At 51.2% G+C, this 21770-nt stretch overlaps 1 protein-coding gene across 8 annotated transcripts in view; it reads right to left on the minus strand.

Annotated features, from left to right (window-relative positions):
* myo9aa (myosin IXAa) overlaps positions 1-21770 on the minus strand; it is a 49448-nt gene that overhangs the window by 18521 nt on the left and 9157 nt on the right. For 7 of the 8 annotated variants that reach the window (XM_029143727.3, XM_029143730.3, XM_041069942.2 and 4 more), the window contains exons 2-11: positions 19609-20570; positions 6773-6867; positions 6632-6694; positions 6009-6108; positions 4654-4707; positions 3208-3305; positions 2910-3036; positions 2403-2492; positions 538-654; positions 258-392 (exon numbers count right to left, since the gene is read on the minus strand). In XM_029143727.3, coding sequence (XP_028999560.1) covers positions 258-392; positions 538-654; positions 2403-2492; positions 2910-3036; positions 3208-3305; positions 4654-4707; positions 6009-6108; positions 6632-6694; positions 6773-6867; positions 19609-20484 — 1755 coding nt within the window. In that variant the 5' untranslated portion in view covers positions 20485-20570. The remainder of the gene's footprint in view (positions 1-257; positions 393-537; positions 655-2402; positions 2493-2909; positions 3037-3207; positions 3306-4653; positions 4708-6008; positions 6109-6631; positions 6695-6772; positions 6868-19608; positions 20571-21770) is intronic. The other variant, XM_029143729.3, reaches the window with a different exon arrangement.

The following is a 21770-nucleotide window of genomic DNA, read 5'->3' on the forward strand; positions in this document are numbered from 1 at the left end:
GCAGCTATAGATCCCGAGTCGGGGTGGTCACAGGGAGCGGGTCACGCTGCAGATCCAGACCAACGCCGTTGGGCAACGCAATGAATATTCCCATTGTTTCAGTGTCACTGTGGTGCATGTACTTGATGCTGTGACACGTGACGGCTTGGAAACGGACGCAGGCGAAGAATGAAAGCCTCCACGTCAACAACAGCAGCCGTTCTAATAATAATCCTGGTTCGGAACCAGGAGCGGCCTGTGTCACACGGGGGTCTCACCTGCTCCAGCTTGAAGATGTGCTGGTTGAAGTAGTGCTGGAGACGCTCGTTGGCGAAGTTGATACAGAACTGCTCGAAGCTGTTGTTCTCGTAGTCCTCAAAACCGAAAATGTCGAGCACCCCGATGGACAGGATCTGAGGACGACAAACACGATGCTTATCTGCAGGGACGGATTCCTGACATTCCAGGAGCACGCGTGCGGGACGTGTGAGCAGCGAGCTGGTGACGGACATTACAGCTCATGATGGAACCGGGCCCACGGCCGGGTCCAGTCTGTACCTTGGTGGTCTCCTCCAGATCCCTGATGTTGAGCAGCGCGTGGTTGATCCTGAAGACGATCCAGTCGAACAGGGCGCTGTACAGAGACTTGGCCATGGAGTCACGCACCGTCCCGGCCTGCGCACAAACAGAGTCAGGTTCACGCGTGAGCAGAGGTGAGCAGATGTGAGCAGAGGTGAGCAGATGTGCGGGACAGCAGCAGTAATGGAGGCCGTCACAGATCCTCGCTAGGAGAGAGGCCTTCTGGTTCAAATCCACAAGCTGATGTCGAAATATGTCACTTATGACCTCACATTATTATTACTATTATTATGGTTTCTTACTCTGATTTACTTTTTTTCTCCCATTTGCTGTTTTGTTTGATTTTGCAAAGCATTGACGCACTGTTCAAATCCCTTTACGTTTCCCCTTTAAGACGACCCACATTCATCCTCTGCTGTGTGTGAACCGTTGCAACACTGCAACCAGCGCAAGAACACATATCAATATAGAAAAGATTTATACACAGAAGTTAATGTGAAACACAGACGTGACCCAGTTTTTAAAACTGTTAAAAAAAAACAACAAAAAAACACAGCAAAGACGTCCAGCTCTTCTCATTTCTGCTTCATGGTCAAACATTTCCAGTTTGTCCACACTATGAATCACATCCTCTGCTCTAAAACCTGGACGAGGCAGCGGCGCATGTGCTGTGTCAATGCTGCGTGATCTCTCATAAAAGCAGAGATTATCCGATAAACGCTTCCTCATCGAATTATTGAGAAGAGCGCTCTAATTCCTGCATCCGCTGGAAAGATTTGACCTCGGAGCAGCCGGTGGAGTCGCGGTCTTCAGAAACAAAACAAAGCGTGTAGCGGCTCCCGAAGCGCTTCGTTTCCAAATAATTAAGCAGGATATTTATAGCCACCTCGGAGCAAATGCGCCGTCCATGAGTCAGGACTCTTATTATGTTCTAGCCCATATATAGTGTCATCTAATGACCAATAAGCCTTTCATTATTTAGAGGAAATTGAACCTAAAACAACACGAGCGACGACCTCATAACTCCGAGCAGCGATGGAGGAACCTGTGTCTTTGAGGTTGTCGAGTGTGTGATTCCAGCTAACAGGCAATGAGGCTGTTGTGACTGTTGTAGGCAAATATGTAGCCAGACCACCCAGGCTGCTAGCACGACAATCGCTGTTTGTTCATACGAAACGCCTGATATGCAACAGGCCGTTATGAAGTTTGTAGCGCGTCGATGTGCGACACGTCAGCGTCCTCTGGGAGCGTTCGTGCTGAAACGCAGCTGAGATGCGTTTTCCTGTGAAAACAATGAGCAGTTGATGCAGCTACAAACATGATGATGTTACTCTATTGGTTTAATGTGGGCTCCTGTGCCAGGATCCTCATATCTCCAGGCCTCTCAGAGCGCCTTCACCGGTCTGTGTGTGTGTATGTCGGTGCATTCGTGTGTGCGTGTGTGTGTGTGTGTCGTGCATTTGTGTGTGTGTGTGTCGTGCATTCGTGTGTGTGTCGTGCATTCGTGTGTGTGTGTGTGTGTGTGTGTGTGTGTGTCGTGCATTCGTGTGTGTGTGTGTGTGTGTGGAGGAGACCCGGTGCTGGTGCACGCTGCCCATAAACATGATGGTGTCAGACTGAGCAGCTACGACTGCTAGAGTGGGCGAACGAGCCCAAACTGCTTCAGTCCAACAGCTCAGCTTGTTTGGCGACAGCGTAAAAGGACCAGTTCCACTATGAAAGGAGGCAGTTCCAACCTGATGTGTGTGAGCTCGGTTTACATTTAGAGGAACCTTCGTCCCAGAGCTCATCGCTCATCTTTGTGTCCCACTGAGCACTGGTCACGCCTGCAGCTGCAGTCTCACCTCTGCGAGCTTGTAGGGAACTATCAGCTTCTCTCCCACAGTCACCGTCTTCCGAGTCGTCAGAGCTTCAAACAACATCTCTTCTTTGACCTGGCGGTGACAGAAAAGCAGCTAATTTTAGGGTTTGAGCTGTTGGACAAACATGACCGACCAAGTGACAAATGGAATAATGACGAATGAAGCCAGGCTGCGAATCACTGAACACAGCGTCTGCACCCAACGACCCGTGGCTCTGCTCTGGAGGAGACGAGTCGCTGCTTTCATGCTATAATAGATGTCATTGTAATAAATCACTGCCGCTGATGATGCAAACATCAGGGTGTTGTGTGTTCATTAACCAGCACAGGCTCCAGAGACTGAAGTCGGTCTCACATTTAGTTTTACTACGTCATTTTGACACACATACGTGACTCACTTACACTAACAGCACACGACAGGACAGCGACTCAATCACTTTTGCAGTGTGTTTTGACCTGATCAGTGCTTCTACTGATCTCATGCTTGTACCTGCAGCAGCTCCGACACCACAGGCAGCACCTCTGGGTTGCAGATGTCTATGGAGTCGTCCCGGTAGGCTTTCCTCTTGTAGCGGATGTTGCCCAGGTGGAGGATGGCCGACAGCAGGGAAAAGATCCTAAGCAACAACCCAGGAAGCATTTGAGAGGTGACACTGGCTGCTTTGACATCAGTCAGGTTCAGGGTGACGCAGCAGCGACTGTGACAAAGTGCTTTTAACAGGTTTCACAAAGTGGAGTGGATCCAGACTCCTGCCAGCCAGAACCGGCTTCACGTTAGTGTCACTCACTGCTTGCGCGTGGCAGGAAGGAAGCCGACCATCTCCATCGCCAGCTGCAGCCTCTCGAAGTCGTGCTTCAGGTCCTCTCCCTCCACGGCGAAGCAGTCCTGGGAACGAAGCAGCCGCTGAGCATCATCACGGCGACAGACGGACGCTGAGGACCGCTGACATGCACGGCGTTCGTCATGTTTACACAGGGTCTGGCAACGACGCTTAAAATAGCTCTGCAGTTTATTTTGTAGCTGAAACTAAAAACAGCAGAGCGGCCTGAAGCAGCGAAATGAATGAGTCCTGCTACACTAACCTGTCATTAGGAAGCTCTGGGGTCAAACACATCAGCAACACTTTAGTCTGATGTGTGGAGCGAACACATGCACAGGTCCTGCTCATCTACTGGGAAGCTCTGGCTTCTCATCGAACCAAATGTGCAGTACTACTACCAACACTATTAAATAACATCACTTACAGTATCAGCCAGCTGTGCTTAAACAGGCAGGAATCTGTGTGACAAGACGAAGAGCGTCTCCTGAGCTCTGACGTAACGCGCTGCTTCCACCCGACATAATGTGAGCTCTGCTCTCTGCTTTATGGGCCCATTCCACTACGGCTGCCATAATTATCACATACCGAGGCCTCACAAAGACAAACACTCCAATACGAGAGTCACACTTACACCACGAACCTCCTTCCTGCTCCGAGTCTGTGGGAGAAACTCACACACTCCCAAAAGTGTTTGTGATCCTCGTAGCACAAAAGTCCACGTTTACTGAACGAAGCTCGTGACTGAACAATAAAACGAGTAAAAGTGACACAGCACATGTTAACGTCCTGTGGTTCTACAGTTTCAGACTGTACAGACTGTAGTAATCTGAGTCATCCAACCTCATGCTGTTATTTTTAACTGTATTTGGATCCTTAGTCTAAAAAAAACAATGACATTGAGCATCGCCATCGACTGAGTGAAAGCAGCAGCACCGCAGCCTGTTTGTGATGTGTTCCAGCAGCTCCTCTGATCACATTAGAGGCTTTGTAGTATTTATAGCACACTTTTCTGTCATTGTAGAAATAAATACAGGTTATAATTGAAATGTTCCTTTCCCAGCGTCACTGAGACCCAGTGTGTGACATCAGCAGCCTGGAAGTCAAGGCCCGTTTCCTACATGTAAACACCGTGAATATCTTGTGTAAAAGCTGAAACAGAAGCAGAGCAAACTGGTGATGCCACCGGAAAAAGCCACCCGAGGCCCAGTTACCCACGTTCTGTAATGTAGCGAGGCCCTGAAGCAAAAAGATAAAAAATGCAAAAAAGAAGAAGACCACTCAAACCAAACCGTGAGAAATCAAAACACAATAAAGTGAGTGAGGAAAGGAGGCAGGGAGTGGACTAATGCAGGAAAGCCTGGCTGAGCTGCTAGGGCTCCGCTGGGTTGTAGCACAAAGGGAAAAGATACTGACCGCTTCATTCTCATAGTAACTGTCCCAGTGTTGATGGTGCTTTGTCTTTGTCATCTGGAAATGTTAAAGCACAATTTACAGGAGTGGGTGTTACGCAGGTTAGACGGCAGCATTCCAATGACACATCCTGAACAATTACAACACGCACGCAGTTAAAGGCATCCAAGAACTGAGGACAGACGTGCTGTTAAAATCAAGCAATGCCTGGACTACACATCATCAAATAGTTATTCAGGCATTTAACGCTGATGAGAGATGCATGCACACAGAGACACGATGATGATGTCATCATTTACACATTTAGTCATTAAAGCAAAAGCAAAGGATGGAACAAAGACCCGCAATGTAAAACACATGATTAGTTTCATTATCAGTGCAGCTGACCACTGTGTAAAGCATGAATTTATTTAAATATCCTCCAATTCACTGATCTCCATTTGTGCATGAGGTCAGCGACTGGCAGACAGGCAGACGTATTAAACCTCTGTGTGTCTGAGTAATTATTGAATTACACAAGGATCCAGTTTATTAGCAGTAATGGTTTGAATTTTCCCCCAGTAAAGTTGCAAAGTGACATTTATAGCGATTAAACAGTCACATGAACTTTTTCCAAAAGGTCGGGATCTAGTGACAGCTACGTACGGAGGAGAATCTACTGTGGTCGGGTTAATGGGGATTTCTGGTTAATGGTGACGTAAACAGGCACAAAGCACAGCACATACGTACAATAAGCCACAGCAGTAGGTTTGTGTGGTTTGGGACCGTCATGTTGGATGTGTGGGCAGGAAGAGCAGGATCCAGGAAGGATTTCTAACTAATGCAAAGCCCGTTTCTTAGGTCTCAGGTAAGTCAACACAGAGTAACGGACTCACGAGGACGAGAAAACTGTAAGAGAGCAGGAGGTGCAGGGAAGTGTGTGTGTGTGTGTGTGTGTGTGTGTGTGTGTGTGTGTGTCAGTCACTAGGATGGAAGCAGCTTCCAGCTCTCTTCTTTCTGCCAACGTGAACAAATGAAGCAGACTTCTGTGCGTATGTGTCACTGCTGCATTGCATTGTGCACTGATGACAAAGGTGAACGAAGAGCTGAGCGCACACACACACAAACACACAAATAAAAAACAACAGTGATAACAGTGTCCAGACTTTATGCGAGGCGCTGAGGGAGAGCAGCAGAGGAATGCGCTTCCTCTGTGGCCTGACTCGTCTCTTTCCTGTTGCCAGACTCTGGGACAGAGATGGAACTGTGCTGGGCCTCCTGGGGCCTCAGCACCGGCTGTGTGTGTGTGTGTGTGTGTGTGTGTGTGTGTGTCATGAGCAGTCAAACACAAAGCACAGGTGAGCGTGTGATGCCCCCACCTGACTGAGGTAGTGATACTCTTCTGGCGTCTTGAGGTGAAAGGCCGTCCGCTCGTCTTCACTCGCCCCAGCGAGCAGGTAGTAGAACACATGGTAGTTGCTGAAATGGACAAAAATAACAGGAGAGAGGAATAATGACGCGCGTTTATTCAGTATGTAGCCGGTTAAAACAGCAACACAACAGCAGCTACTGGAAACCACCAAGTTCCTCCTGGAAAACACACACGCAGAGGATTTTACGGGCCTGCAGTCAGCAGCAGTACGTCTCAATAAAAGGTGTCTGACACAGGGCCCTCCCCAGGAGGGAGGAACCCTCCACACGCCGCCCGACGCTCGGCCCGACGCCGTCACGACTCAGCCCTAATGACTCAAATTAACAGGCAGAAGTCAAACTCCACTTTAAAGGTTTTAAAGATGTTGATTATTCATGATCCATATTTGGGAGATATGACAGTCATCAGCAGTGCTCCACACAGTAGACCACACCAGAGAAGATGAGCTACAGGAGCCTTGTGATGTTTCATGTGGCGTTTTAAAAAGGAAGCTGTGTGTAAAAACATCTGTCGGCCAAATCTGCATTTGTTTTGCATTTCTCAGATCGTGATCTCGTTTCGGGCGCTCACCGCTCGTTGTGCTCCTGATACACCAGCCGTGACTTCTCCAGGAGATATTTCTCCACATATGCTCTGCAAAAAAGTCCAACCAGCGATTAACCTCAAAACGCAGGCCTTTGGAGGAAGTCAGAAGCACCTGCGAGTCCTCACCCTCTCACTGTGCCGCTCTCCTGGTAGTTCACCTGAATGAATTTGCCAAAGCGACTGGAGTTGTTGTTGTGGGCGGTCTTTGCGTTCCCGAAAGCCTGCAAGGAAGAAGACAGGATGACAACAAATCACGCACAATAATAGGAGGCGACGTGTTGTATATTTTACACACAGGTTAGTGTCAAACGTTTGAGTCAAGGTCCTGGTGTGAATAATTTCTCTACGAGACTTTGGTCTCGTGCCAAACATTTTCCTGAAACGCCGTCAGTCTTGATGGCACAGAATGAGCTTTTCCTTCGACATACTTTCAAACAGCGTCAGTCCGAGACAGATTAATAACATGCTTTAAGATCTATTTAAGTCAGAGTCAGACAAATTGCCAGAAGAAGCCAGGCCAGCAGGTCTGATGGAAAAAAGCTCCTCACTGAGTAATGGGATCCATGTGGAACATGTGTAGCGGTGGTGCTTTATTCAGAGCGTCCAGTATTTCCCCTCGCTGCCGTGTTGATGTTGTACGTCTGCCTGGAGGGGAAGTCGTTTTTCGCCCTATTTAAACCCTCCAGTTATTTGTAGCTCGGCCACAAGTAAACAAATTCCTCAGCGGATCACTTCGAGCCGACACCGTCCCTGCGTCTGTGCAATGGGAACGGGCCTCCCGACCCCACCCTTCACCAGCACCACATACCAACGGGAGACGCCGGCGGCCAAAGCAAAGCTACAGCTACAGCTGATCCACGGTGGAGCGCGAGCCCCCAGTTCAGCGGCGGGGCTCCAGCAGCCATGGTTACTGCCCACTACTTCACCAAGCAGCCACTTCCTCCTGTGGTACAGACTCCGCAAATGGGGGTGTGAGCAAAGGTCAGCCTGGGGTCTTAACAAGGCTGCATCCTGATCCCTCAGACAGACAGGAATCAGAGCGGTCAAACCCATGAACACAAGGAACAAAGACTGATCCACCCTAAAAACAGGAGGCGGTGCAGGAGGTGAGGAGGAGCAACACCTCCAGACCAGAATGAGCCGTCACTGAGGGACAAAGGCCAAAGGCCGTGCCTGTAGAGGTCAAAGACTTTGACTCTTTGCTCACGCCTTATGTTCTTGCTCTCATGTCTCTGTTCAAAGAGCTGCACCTCCGTCTGGGCCCAGAAACCTCAGAGCCGACGAGGAGACGGCTGCATGGACACTAGTGAACCCCCCCAGGGTAAATCTGGGCTCCCCCAGCTCCACACAGACTGAAAGTCACAATTCTGGCTTTTAGCATCTTATTTCATTTCTCTCTGCTGTGACCCAGTTATTTCAGACAGGGTCGGCCAGTCTCAATGACCTCACTCTGCATTTATGACTCAGAGCTGAACGAATCGCGAACGTGGGCCGATGGTGTGGAAAAACGCACTCAGCTCCACTGTCTGGACAAACACAAGGTCAAACGGAGGAACAGCGACAAATATTTGACCTCCAGATATGTGGGTTTGAAAATGCCTAATATCCCAGAGGAGGACGGAGCGCTGACTGTGGACCGGCCGAGCTCTGCGCTGCAGGAACCACGGGTCAGACGAGTTCACCGTCCATCAGCACCAGAACAGCGCTGGAGAGTCACAACAACCTGCTCACACACAGGTGGAGGAACTGGAGTCAGACGAGTCCACGTTTCAGGAAGCAGGATGTGGAGGCTGCGCATTCATCCACCTGGTCTGTGTAAAACAGACACAGTGAAAGGAGACGTTTTTATAGCTGGCAGCTTGTCTCCGCTCTAAACTTGGCTGGTTTCATATCAAAGCCCATAAAACATGTCTGTCAACCGAATGAGCCTCGTGTTATAAGTGGCGCTTCTTACAAACATTAAGCAAGTATTAAGCAACCGTGACCGAAGACACTGGTGCTACTTCCAGCCCCCACACAATGCAAGTGGGTTTGTGTGTGCTAGCTGTATATTCTGGAGTAATGTGGGTCCAGTTTCATCATGAAATCCCCACAGGGCGACGTAAGAGGATCCGAGGGGGTTTCAGCCCCTTTCAGACCCGAAGGGACACCAGCGCTGAAGCTGTTTGCACAGACGCGACTCCAGGTCAACGTTATTGTTCTTGGCTCCAGACCACAGGCCGAGTCCACGCAGTCCAACGACAGGCTCGAGGCTGCGCCAGCAGGTTCTGGGTGCAGTGTGTCTGACTACAGGCCCGGTCAAAGTCATCCAGAGGAGCTCGGAGCGGGACGAAGCCACACGGCTGATGTTGGCCTTCCATGAGTCCAGTCTATGGAGAAAGGCCTTAGCTGTGTTAAACTCTGTGGTCTGAGGAGATTTATCCAGATTTTATGCCATCGCAGGGGATAAAAATGCAGGAATGAGCTCATTGCAAGAAAAGTAAGCCAGGTTCCCTTTTCAAAAGGTTATTTAGCATATGGAATGTGAACTCCTGAATAGAAGTCACCTAGTCAGGTTACTCTAGCTGAATACTGAAGCATTTCTTCTACCGAATGACCTCAAAGTGACTCAGAAAGTGTCACCCAACTTTGAGCAGCTACATCATCAGCAGATTATGGCCTGTGACTCATCGGCTCCTCCGAGAGGCACCGCGTTGTGCTTCCCAGCTTCTTCAGCAGGCTGATTCAGCCACCGCAGAACGTGGACAGGAAATCAATGAGGAGGAGAACGCGTGAGCCAGCGTGCCCAGTCACAGCGGCGCACGGTGTTCTCCGGACCGGACCGGACCGGTTACAAGGCTCACCTTGGGTCACAGTGGTCACAGTGGACTGTGGCCACTGTGGTTGTTTAAGCACAGTGGGACCTCCAGTCAGTGGGATGTGGGCTCTGGCAGCGGCCGCTCTGTGCAGCAGCAGCAGTAGTTACAGGCTCAACTGCTCACGTCAAACATAATGGAAAAAATGCTACGACTGTAAAAGTCCTCTAATGCTGCGGTGTCGTCCTGCAAATGGAACCAACCAGCTGATTCATGAATAGGTGAGCATTCTGTAACATGCTGAGCCCATCGTCAGAGGAGCCTTTTCCCACAGCTCAGACTCCATTGGGACCAAACGTGATGTAACAGTTGAATTTGCATACAGATGTCAAGCTTGACAGGTTTGTGACCTCTGGAAAGAGAATCCAGGAAAAGTCCAGGAAGTGCTGGAGCTCTGACACTTATTAATAAATGATAAACTGCAAGTGTGGTTATGCTGATGTAAATGTCTCTTTAAATCTATTTTAAGGTCCAATTACATCCATCTTCTGTCCTCCAGAAAGCTAATACACTTATTTCCTAAAATGTGGGAATGAAAACCTCTGGTGATTATTAGTCTGCAACTGAATGTGTGCGACAGACGGAAAGAACAATGCGCAAGTAAACAAGAAAAACCTGACGAGAAGAAGCAGAGGCCTTTTGATCGCGGCGGTGGTTGCCTCAAGTATTTGGCTCAATCAGTCCTCCTGACTCTGTTCGAAGGAAGCGAAGATTAGTCACAGAGATGGAGATGAAAGACAACACTGTGTAAAAATAATCTCCAGGAGGCCGAGGATATCGGGAAGAGATGCGTCTCATGTAACAAAGCTCCTAGAATGAGAAGAGGCCCATTCCAGTCACACAGGCCTTTTGGACAGAAAGCGTCAACTAATTCTGGCCATTTAGAAATAAAAAGGACCACGGGTGAATCTTGAAGGAAAGCTGAGCTCCAGTATTGAATGTGTTCAGCCGTTTGCTGTAATCACAGTCAGCAGCTGCTTCGCAGACACAGACACAGACACAGGCTGCGTCGGTGATTTAGGATCTTCACGGGCACAGGGAAACGTTCAGCGCACTGGAACCAGTTCGTCCCAGTGACGCACGGCCACGCGGTGCATTAATACTACATGCTGCATAATAAGAGACTGGCCAGAGGTCAGACGCCAAGGACCGCAGGAACAGCTCAGCCTGCAGGTGAGACGCCTGGAGACGCAGGGCCTGCGTTGGAGACCGGCTCCACGTCAGCTTCGTCACTTCCTCTTCCAGCAGCGCTTCCCACAGACTTCCCACAGACTTCCCACAGACTTCCCACAGACTTCCCACAGACTTCCCACAGACTTCCCGCTTCTGTCACTTATCAACGCAGGACGATCGGCCTAAATATCACCAGGACCGAGGAACTAAATGCAAACACAGCGGCCTATAACCGTGGTTATCAGGTCACGTGTCCGTCTAAACAGTAGAATATGTCTGGGGTGGAAAAACAAAACAAGACAAGACAAAAGAAAAGTCCTGAACAGGAAAAACACCGGACGCTTAATTTTCTACAGGGCATTAATTGAAGGCAATCTGCTGCTTCGACTCTAGACGCTCAAAGCTCCTGTACAGACAGCAAAGTGCTGAGAGGCTAAAGGAGTGTGTGCTTATTGCATTCCATTAGTGTGTGAAGAGAAGAACCAGTGCTGCACAGACAGAGGCTCAACTTTAGCGGCAGGAGCTCACAGTCCTGTAGAGGTTTTACGGCTTTTTTCATTGTCATCATTGAAACGTACTGTAGCAGTTTCAGCTGCTTCACAAATGTCTGCAAACATTATGAAAAGTTTTCGCATTTCTCCAGAAACTGGTTGAGGCTCGTTTTCTGTCACGAGCAGAGATGAGTTACTACCTTCTCTTCCTTTCTGCAGAACTCTGCTACCTTACAGGATTTATTTCAAACATTGCCGAGATGCCTTTGACGCAATGTCATTTCTCACAGTGCCACACAGTGTTCGCTTTGTTCTTCTGCATTCGCAGCATTATTCTGTCTTTTTCTGCCATGTGACAATGTGGAAAAAAGCTTCCTCCTCGACTGAACTTTGACCCACTGTCACATAAAAGTATCAGTGAGAAAAGGAGCATCAGCATAAGAAAGGCCTTAATGTGGTCAAACAGGCCCAGATTCTAATACAGAACCAACGTTAGCAGCACATTCTGGGCCGAACAATGGGTCAGTGTTTGAGGTAATGAGGTAAATGAGAGGCACAGAAAGGGATGAAAAGTGAGGAGGGGCAGAAAGAACAGTGACCAGTAGAATATTGTGACTGTTTCTTATCGCAAATGTTGCACTGCATCATTGAATTCAGTATCTCCATGATTTACTGGATGCAGTGAGGAATCTGTGGAAGCTGTAGGAGCTGTCTTCCCATGAGTCACTGACTGAAAGGCAGCTGGGCCGATGCATGTGCACACCAACGCAAGCCCCTAATGTCATGATTAACGGGGGGGGGGGCAGCAGTTGTTCTAAATTACAGCGCTCCGCGACCACGCGCGTCCTCCTCCGTCCTCGCTTTGCTTGTGGTCATTGGGGCTCATTAGGACGGGACCATTAACCAGCTGCAGACGTCCTTGCTTTAACCGAACAGCGGAGGAAGAGCCACACATGCCGTCATTCCTTCCACTCAGCCCACAGGCTCGGTTCAGCGCCGTGAGTCACCGGACAGGCGAACAAGAACCGACTGTCGGGTCCAATATCAGACTGGCCGGAGAACCGCGTACGAGGCGGAACCTGGGGAACAGGAGCGTGAGCCTAAAAGCAGCGACGCAGCGGATTCCAGCGGATTCCAGCGCAGCGAGCGCCTCCGCTGGCGGACGCCCAGCGCTTATCGATCCGCTGCAGAGTCTGGAGCGCTGCCAGCACAATGCAGCACCGCAGACACGGGCGTGGTCCGAGCACAAGGCCAAGCAGAGCACGACGTGCAGCCTGGAAGGTCAGAGGCAAAGCAATAAATACACAGAGGCAGGTTCAGCAGCCGAGCATCAACCACCAAAACCCAGCGGGTCCCCGCTCATTCAGTGGGACGCGCCCATGAAGATGCAGAGCATGTGTTTTCACACAACTGATACTAGCAGTGATCAATGCTCCAAGTCAAAGGTACAAACCAGAGGTAGGAGAGGTTTGTTTATGATAACGCAGACAGTTTCTGGCATTAAACGGGGTTTTATTGGCCAACGCTGAGATTTACAGCTTCCGCGCTGAGATGATGTAATGGCTTCCAGAGTGTAATCCTTTGGCAGCCCCCCCCATCCCCATCCACGCCCTCCTCGCTCAGCGTGTTTGCTTTAATGGCCGGGTGGAGACAACGTCGCTGGAGCTGGAGCTGAAGCTGGGAAAGCGTTGCCTGTTTTAACTGGGCGCTTCCGACACGTGAACCTACGCTGGGCTCAATGAGGAGTGGGCGCCGCCGGCTCCGGCCCGCGCTCCGGCCCGCGCCCCGGCCCGCGCTCACAGCAGGCATTTCATGCGCCGTCCAAACCCACACGGGCAGTGGCTGGGATTTCTCGCCGCTGCACGTTAAACATGAGGCGCTGGGAGGAAACGGGGCAAAGAGCTCTCACGCCAACGGATGAGAGCGTGACGCACACCGACGGCAAAACCAAGACGCACCACGAAGGCGGCGTCGGCGACGCTGTAAAAGCCAACCTCAGAAAAGCAGCTGCACAAGTTCTGAGGCAGATTTGGTGAAATTCCAGTCAGCGCGGAGCTTTGATGATGACGGAGGTTGAGTGACCCGAGTCAATTTGCCTCCCTGTATAGGATCTGTTTGACATGCGCTAAGTAAATGTGCTCAGCCATTAGGAAAACAGGCCTATCTTTTAGAACAAACACTAAACCCACTCATTCCAGAAGCCTGTGTCAATAAGCTATTTCTCAGCGCTGGCAGGTGGTTTGGATAACATGGCACCGCGCTGCGTGTGAAGTGGAAGAAGAAGAAGAAGAAGAAGAATACGTCTAAAGCTGCAGTAAACAAAACCTGCAATGACGGAGAGGTACAACTCAAACTGCTCCAGTTTACTCAACTTTGAGTCATTGCTTTAATTATCCCCGGCACCAAGCAGGCGTCTCCTGAGTGAAGCAGATAAAGGCCCAAATGCTCCGGTGTCGGGTCTGGACTGAGCGTGAGGGTTGGACCGGACCTTCGTAGGTCACAAAGCACCGGCCTCTCCACACAGGCTCCACGCAGGGCGTGGGCACGGTTGTCGCTTGGTGGAGGTGGAGGCATCGCAGGCTCATCATCACTGCACTGGACCCGGTGCAGGAGGATCAGAGACACCAGAACTCAGCCTAGAGTTTATTAGCTACGATTCCGTCCAAGGCTGCTTTACCATCTGCACTCGCCCTTTAAGAGAAAGCGACTCCACACTCGACACACTCTGGGAAAGTGAGCGGAGCCGCCCACGGTCCGGTGCTCCTCAGATGAACTCAGGAAAAACGGCAACAAGCTCCAAAGCGTCGGCCGGAGGATCAGTCATCCGCGGAAACATAAACCTCGGCCTCTTCAAGTATTCGTAAGCAAACAGTTGCATTAAAGCAACAGTGCAGCGCTGCGGCTAATTGTTATTACAGATCTGCTCTGGGCAGAACCGCAGATTTCCCAGTTTCTCAGGTTAACACAGCGAGCCGAGCGCCGACAAACAGCTCCGGTGAAAAACGAGACGGATCCATTGCGTGTTCGGGAGTAAAACAGGTTCTGCTGGAGTTTGGAGGGGAATCAGAAACAAAAAGCGACACCGGACTGGAATATTTAAACCACGATCCTGCCGTTGGTGCGTGAAGGTCGTGTTACACAGCAGGTAATGGAGACAAAGTCTTGATGAAAACACAACTCCTGCGTCTGAGCATCCAGAACCCGGCAGGAGTCAGAACCCGCAGGACGTGAGACCCGGCCCAGACTCCAGCGTGTGGGCTGTGATCTGTGCAGCGCCCGGGTCACGTTAAAGAGGGAACAGGTGGTCTTATCAGCGCCACGCCCATATGTAGGTCACACGAGGTGTGTGTGTGTGTGTTTGTGTGTGTGCGTGCGTGTGCGTGCGGGCTGAACACGGCCACTACGCTAAAGCCGAGCCACAAAGGAGGTCAATCCAATTACAGCCACAAACAGAGACAAACAGCCCTGTGTGGATCCACACAGGTGTGTTAGAGCTGGATCCACTGGATCCTAACGACACCCACACGCCCACGTTTGACCACTGGGTCACTGTGTGGTTAATCTATGCACATTGTTTACTCTGTGCGCGGGTGTGTGGACTATTCAGCCGGTGACACAGGATTTTTCATTCGAGGCCTGTTTGAGTTTCCCTGAAGGAGAAGCAGCCTGAAGCAAAGGAGCTGTTTTCAGTCACAGTCCGTTACTGAGTTCAGCCTGAAATTAGTTGGTTGTTAAAAGCTTTACGATGCAAGAGAACACATGTAAGAGTCAATGAGTCAGAGCTGCATTCAGTCCGGTACGGCGTCGGTGGGATGGGCCGTGCAGCGACTGTAGTTATGGCGGAGCAGATAATCTGATCGCTTCACCTGCTGCAGTTTTAAACCGTATCGCTCCATTTCTGCAGGAACCACCCGCTGCTCAGACAAATGAATTCATCGAACTCTCTGTGCAAAACAAACCAGCACAGAGCCAGACCCTCTGCAGCACGAGGCTGAGTGGGAGGACGTTTCCACAGCCAACGGCCCCAGGGTGACGCCCCTCGTCTCCTCTGCTGCCTTCCAGATGTGTCCGCTTTCCCACAAGGTTGCATTACATCACATGTGGATATCGGGGAAGCGCACCATGACCACAAACACACAGAACCTTCAGCAGGTCACCTGCCAGGAGGCCTCTGCAAGCGTCCACGTAACGGACCCTGCTGAGACTTGACACACTTGCTTTCAACAAATCTCCCTCCAAGGTCACATGTTGCTGTCTGCCCGATCGATGTCTGCAGAAACACTAAAAACCTGCAGTGGAACCTGTTCTGAGCGATAAGACGGGCAGGTGACATGAGCGAGGGATTTCAACATCAGCCGCTTCACAGAATGAGAGGGACGGGAGGCTGCAGCCGCCTGCAGGTGGAGGCGGTCCTTCAACAGGTGGTCGTACAGAGCTGAGCCTTCACCCCCCCCCCCCACACACACACAGCGGCACACCGGGCGCTGGCACCATGGCCTTTACATGGAAGAAAGCCGTGTCTGTAGCAGCTGTGGTGTGCGAGACGAGGACAAGGCACCTGCAGACTCATGAGAAGGAGCCTGTGCTGCTGAGGACGGACAGAAACAGGGCGATGACAGGCGTCAGCGGCAGACGAGGCCCCGGGTCCTGGGAGAAAGCTGCATGTAGATAACGCTGCTTCCTTCATGTTCACTCAGCTGAGACATCACCCTCTGAGAACAACGCAGATTCGTCCAATGTCCCCCGTGACCTCTGACCTCAAGCTCTTACAGTCAGGGTGAGAAGAATGCAACAGTAATACAGTTTTTGTACAGATGCTTGATACAGCTAGAAACGTATCTATGCCCATGTTACACTCAGTGCTCATGTACAAAACTTGAGTGAGTGAAACAAGAGTGAAAGGTGGAGCGAAGCAGCGGCTGGAACTCTTGTTTCATGGGTATCGTGTCTTCAATCTGAGCAAAGCACTTCTGATATGATTTGACCAAACTTTCACTTATACACCATTAAAAATGTATTTGTGGAGGCGTTTACCGCTTCATTGGGCTCAGTTTGACGAGCGTTTTCCACATGACTCACTCGTGTCTGTGGGTCAGAGTCAAGTCAGGATGATGAGGATTCAACGGAGAGGAAGCAAACGCTGGTTTGGATGAGCTAAGGAAAATAAGCCCCGAACTGCTCAGGTAATCTAATCTTTATTAGTGTATACTCAACACACAATCAAAGGCAGCAGAATCATTAAACACGTGTGCTGGATCTCAGCGGGACAAAACACTGCTATCACATTTCAACACAAACACAACATGATGTAAGAATATAAACGTCCACAGACCGAAACGCAGAGCAGCAGGACGAGCGTTGAGTCATTTAAGTGAAATCCCACTGACATTCACTATAACTGAACTAAGGAGGAGCACGGGCGACGACCGGACTTTCCATCCTGGTACCAGAGGGAGGAGCCGCGTTCGCTCCACCACCGGCCGCCGCCGGCTCGGCGCTCACTGCGTGAGGAGGTTCCTGCTCAGAGGCGACTGCACATCACTTAAGCAGAGACTGCAGCCCGTGGGCCGGTACCCGTGGGCCGGTACCCGTGGGCCGGTACCAGTGGGCCGGTACCCGTGGGCCGGTACCAGTGGGCCGGTACCAGTGGGCTGAGCCGAGCACCAGCAGCTCCCATGCATGAGCAAAACAACGCTTTCCAGGCTCAGTAAATCTCACTTGACCCCACCCACGCACACTAATCCTGCTCAGTATTAGTGGGGGCTCTGGGGAGATGGTGTTAAGTGTGTGTGTGAGCAGTGAGGTACCCGTGGAGGAACCTGGGTTAACTCAGTGATCCTGTTGGTTGGGAACACGAGCTCAACAGGCCCGGAAACGTCTGCAGGTACGCAGATCATTCACCTCTGCTTCCACTGCACATCACTGCAGTGATGTTTGGGCTCTCTGCCACCATGATGATGATGATGATGATGATGATGAGGAAGATGACGAAGATAAGACTGCATCGCCTTGGATTACTCACTCAGCCTGTCTTCAATCATTATGTGTCAGGAAACCACCTGAAAAGCCAAAGTCCTGAGAGTCTGACATCTGGATCCGACGCCTGGCTGGTAGTTACTCACTAATCACCAGCTATTACAAGAAAGCTGCGCACAAAATAAGTGAGCGCGCCAACGCTCCACCTCCAGAGCATCCAGAACTCAGACCATTTTGGTCAGTCTCCTAAATCAGCTGTGTGTTCCTGCCACAGGCTGGAAAAACAGCATTCGCTCTACTGCAGCAGCGTCATGGAACGAAGCCCAACATGATGCCACGAACGATCTGCACAAGGAAACAATGTGAAAATGTCAATTCCTGCGTCAGTGTGAAGCAATTCAAGGCCCAGCGTGAATCCTATCAGGAACCAACGTTGAACCACGACAGGAATGGCAGACGACAGATAAGAGCTGAAGCAGCTTCAGGTGAAGAATGCGTCGTATTCCACGTATGCCTGCGCTGCTCTACGAGCTGCAGCGGAGTCAGACTCACAGGCAGCTCAAAGGCAGCGCTGGTGTCAGCGGCGACGAGCTGAGTTTTATTAATTCAAGCTAATTGAGTGGCGGCCCTCGTCGGGGCCCTCGTCGGGGCCCTCGTCGGGGGCCTCGTCGGGGCCCTCGTCGGGGCCCTCGTCGGGGGCCTCGTCGGGGGCCTCGTCGGGGGCCTCGTCGGGGGCCTCGTCGGGGCCCTCGTCGGGGCCCTCGTCGGGGGCCTCGTCGGGGGCCTCGTCGGTTCATGACCACAGGCCTCGGGCCTCGTTGGCCCTGTGACCGTCAGCCCACCGTGTGCCGGCTCTCACCCCGTCATGCGAGCAGTGACTCTGAACAGCGCTGGCAGCCGCTTCCCACTTCAGACGCTGATCTAAGCCGTTTGCACAACTCACACCTCTTCAGTTTTTTTTACAGTTGGCGTCTTGTCAAGACTCATCCAGAAATGTGGAAAAGTAATTCAATTCCAGAGTTGAAGCAGATAAGTGTCATAAAGCCAGCGCCAGCTGCATGTTTATGCCTGCAAACCTCTGGCTCACAAATATGTAAACACTGACTGTTCACTGACTCTGGAGGGTTCGACTACGGGTCCACTCTCACTTCCCTGCTTCAGTTTAACAAGTGATCATTAATTCAGACGTTGTGTTCTGTGGTCACTGAACTTCATCAAACTGCACTAAATACACGATTTCTGTTTTCTTCCCTGAATGAAGACTCCACAGCGATGAAGTCGTCCTGCCAGGCACGGTAGCGCTCGCTGCCGACCCTCCCTCTCAGCTTCACGCTTGGCATCGATCAGCAGCCAGCAGATACACAATCTCACTGTACAAACAATTAAAGGCTGCTCCTCTGCACCCAGAGCGCCTCTCTCATGCCGCTGTGCTGTGGATTAACCCACTCTGCTTACACATTAACCCGCAGGCACACACCAATAAATGGCATTCCTCAGAACCGTGTTTGCTAAACAGAGGGTAATAAAACGCAGCGTTCACATGTCGCCGTCTCGCTGGTTCCCCTTGGACTTGGCCTCATAGAATGACACCTCAGACTGCGACAGACGAACGAAACCCGCACCGTGAACGACTCGCATCCATAACCAGAGCTGACTGATGAAGGAAGTCCACAGGACGTGTGCGTGTCAGCAGCTCTGCCGTGTTCTTTGTCTGGGCTGCGTAAACACTGCGTCAGGTGATGTGACCACTCTATGAAGCATACCTGTGGACGGCATGCAGCCTGCGTACACTGTTTGCCTTCCTGCCGTTAAATGCAGCGCTGTGCATACAGGCGAGGAGGGTTTTGTAATCTGCAGGCATTCAGTTCATGCTGGAGACAAAGGGGAACATTTCATGCAGTGGCAAACTCGTCAAAGCGCCTGGACCTATGTGCAATAGAGTGACAGGTCTCTGAAAAGGAAACAGAATATGACAGGAATGCGTTGACTGGTGTGAAAACAAGCGGGTCCCTTCCAAGCTCTGTCTGGGTCTCCATGATGGCCAGATCATACGATCCATCACGCACAGAGTGACGATGATCAGAAAAACGAGTCGCTGCTTTCGAACGATCGACCGCCGGCGCTCAGACTGGAGCTCATGCTGTAGGAACCATGTGAAGGGCAACAGCATTTACACGAAACCTTAGAATCTATGAACACGGGATGGAAAACACACATCACGCCCACATACCTGCACGTTACCTGCCATAACCTGCCTATCCAAAACTGGCCTCTGACGTAGCAAACTTAAATCACACACAGCGTGGAGCAGGAAGCGATGGTCTTCGACCCCCTCGCCTGAATCATGCCTCAGCAGACGAGTGCAGAATGAGCCTGTTTGGCCCAGAGTCGGGTCCGAGTCGTCACCTTCCTAGCGTCACGCTAGTGCAACGCACAGTAAGTAAAGGTTTGTGGAGTTGGTGCTCACCTCCAGGACGGGTCCTGCCCCCAGGATGATCTGCTCCACGCCGCTGGCAAACCCCTTCTGGCTGAGAGCGGTGAGATGATGGATGAGGAAGTTGGTGCTCTGTGTCTTCCCGGAGCCGCTCTCTCCAGATATAACGATGCACTGGTTGCTCTGTCGCTGCAGCATGGCGTGATACGCCACATCGGCCACCGCGTAGATGTGTGGCTCCAGGTTCCCCAGCATATGATTATCATACATCTTCACATACTTGGGATTGTAGATGGGCAGGAACTTGAAGGGGTTAATGACGATCAGGATGCTCCCAACGTAAGTGTAGATCTTCTCCTGCCGGAAGCGCGAGCGCAGGTTGTCCAGCAGCGAGCGCTCGTTGAGCTCAGGGAGGCAGCACAGGTCGGCGACGTCGCCCCGGGGGTCGGGCTGTGGCAGCAGCCCGCGCTCCACCATGCGCCGTCGCTCGTCCGTCACCTGCAGCCACATCTGGAGGCTGCCGCCGTAGTGGATGGAGCCGTCCAGGTTCTTCTGCCTGAGGAGGAAGCGGTAATCCTCGCCGCCCGACACGGGCCTGTGCTCCAGGGCCACGCGGGGCCACAGCATCATCCTCTGCACCGGGCAGTCGCTGGGGTTGAGGATCCATTCTTCGCCGCCGAACTCCTTCACCTCGGCGAGGACGTAGCACTTGGTGCGGTCGAGCCGCAGCCGCTCGATGACGCGCTCGATGGCCTCGGCGGCTGTGGTGGTCTTGTGAGCGCTGATCGGGCAGTAGATGGAGCCCTCGGCCAACGCGCCCGGGTAGATCCTCACCGTGACCTCCGAGTTCTCGAAGCGCTGTCGCCGACCCAGCGTGCCCACGCCGCCGACGCCGCCACGAATACTCATGGTGGAGAAGGAGTTCCCATCAGCAGCCGCCTGCTACTGCACGTCCTCTGCTGGGCTGGGCCGGCCCCCAGTTCAAGACATTACCACTGGAAAAGAGAAGGACGAGAAGGTCACACACCACAATGTGTCTAAAGGGCAGCGTGTGTTCAATGCACAATGAATGCCTCCATTTAGCAGCATGAAACTCCCAAAGCTGGACGCTGTCTAATTAAACATATGAGTCCACGCGTTACTACCACTAACCCTCCATAATCTGCCAGATTAGGAAATAAAGATGTCAAGCAGCGTTACGTAATCCCCCGAGGGACCACATTGCTTCACAGCTCCACATGCACGCTCATAGAGGCCGAAGGAAAACGGGGATCTGCATCTGCAGGATTATCATTACCGCACGCACGCACGCACGCACGCGCCTCCACCCGGCCGAAGCGGCAGCTGCCATCCTCCCCACTGATTCAACAATCATGTCATTGACGAGTCCTCTTTTTAAGACAGTGGAGAGACATCATGGGGCGAGTGGAGGCCACGAACACAGAGAGGGATGTGTTAAGGGCCGCTCTATGCTGCCTTTGTTACATTTTGGAACAGACCTGTAGCACAAATACTTGAATGAAGCAGTGAACCTAAAGCTGAGAGGTCACGATCTAGACCACGTGATCCTCCACAACTTCTGATGTGAACACTGTGTGATGCTTTGAGCTGTAAACGTATTACACAGAGTCAGTGAACAATCAGCATTTGACGACCTGACATCGAGCCTCCTTTGTATTAGACAGCGCACCCGTGTCGCTTCCAGACTAGGGGTTCTATACAATCTCGAGTTCGATCTGTGTGAAATGTTCAAAGCATAGCAGCAACATGCTGTAAATCATCTTTATGTTGACTTCCCACTTGTAGTCGACTAACGTCAGATGTTACCATCATCGGTGGCTTTTTCATTCAGATGAAAGAGGATTGTAGACGCATCATACTGATCTACAAAAACTGGGTCTATGCTGCAAGAAAAGTGGAACTTTCCTTCAAAGTCGGTGAGGATGCGCAAGATTACAAACGCTGTACGTTGACATAGGAATTAATGGAAAAGGAGTTAAAAATGGAGTTAAATAAATCCTGCAATGGACTTTAACACAATATCCTATAATTAACAATAGGCAGGCAGGAGTAAATCAACAGGACTTGTGTGATTAACTTTTAAACCTTTTCAGAGGAAAGTCACGTCGGAGTTATTGGCAGTAATGACGAACCAGGTGTCAGTCTCCACTATCAGTATGTGCAGAGAGGAAAAA

Source organism: Betta splendens, chromosome 3 (genome assembly GCF_900634795.4).
Source record: "Betta splendens chromosome 3, fBetSpl5.4, whole genome shotgun sequence".
NCBI classification, from domain to species: domain Eukaryota; kingdom Metazoa; phylum Chordata; class Actinopteri; order Anabantiformes; family Osphronemidae; genus Betta; species Betta splendens.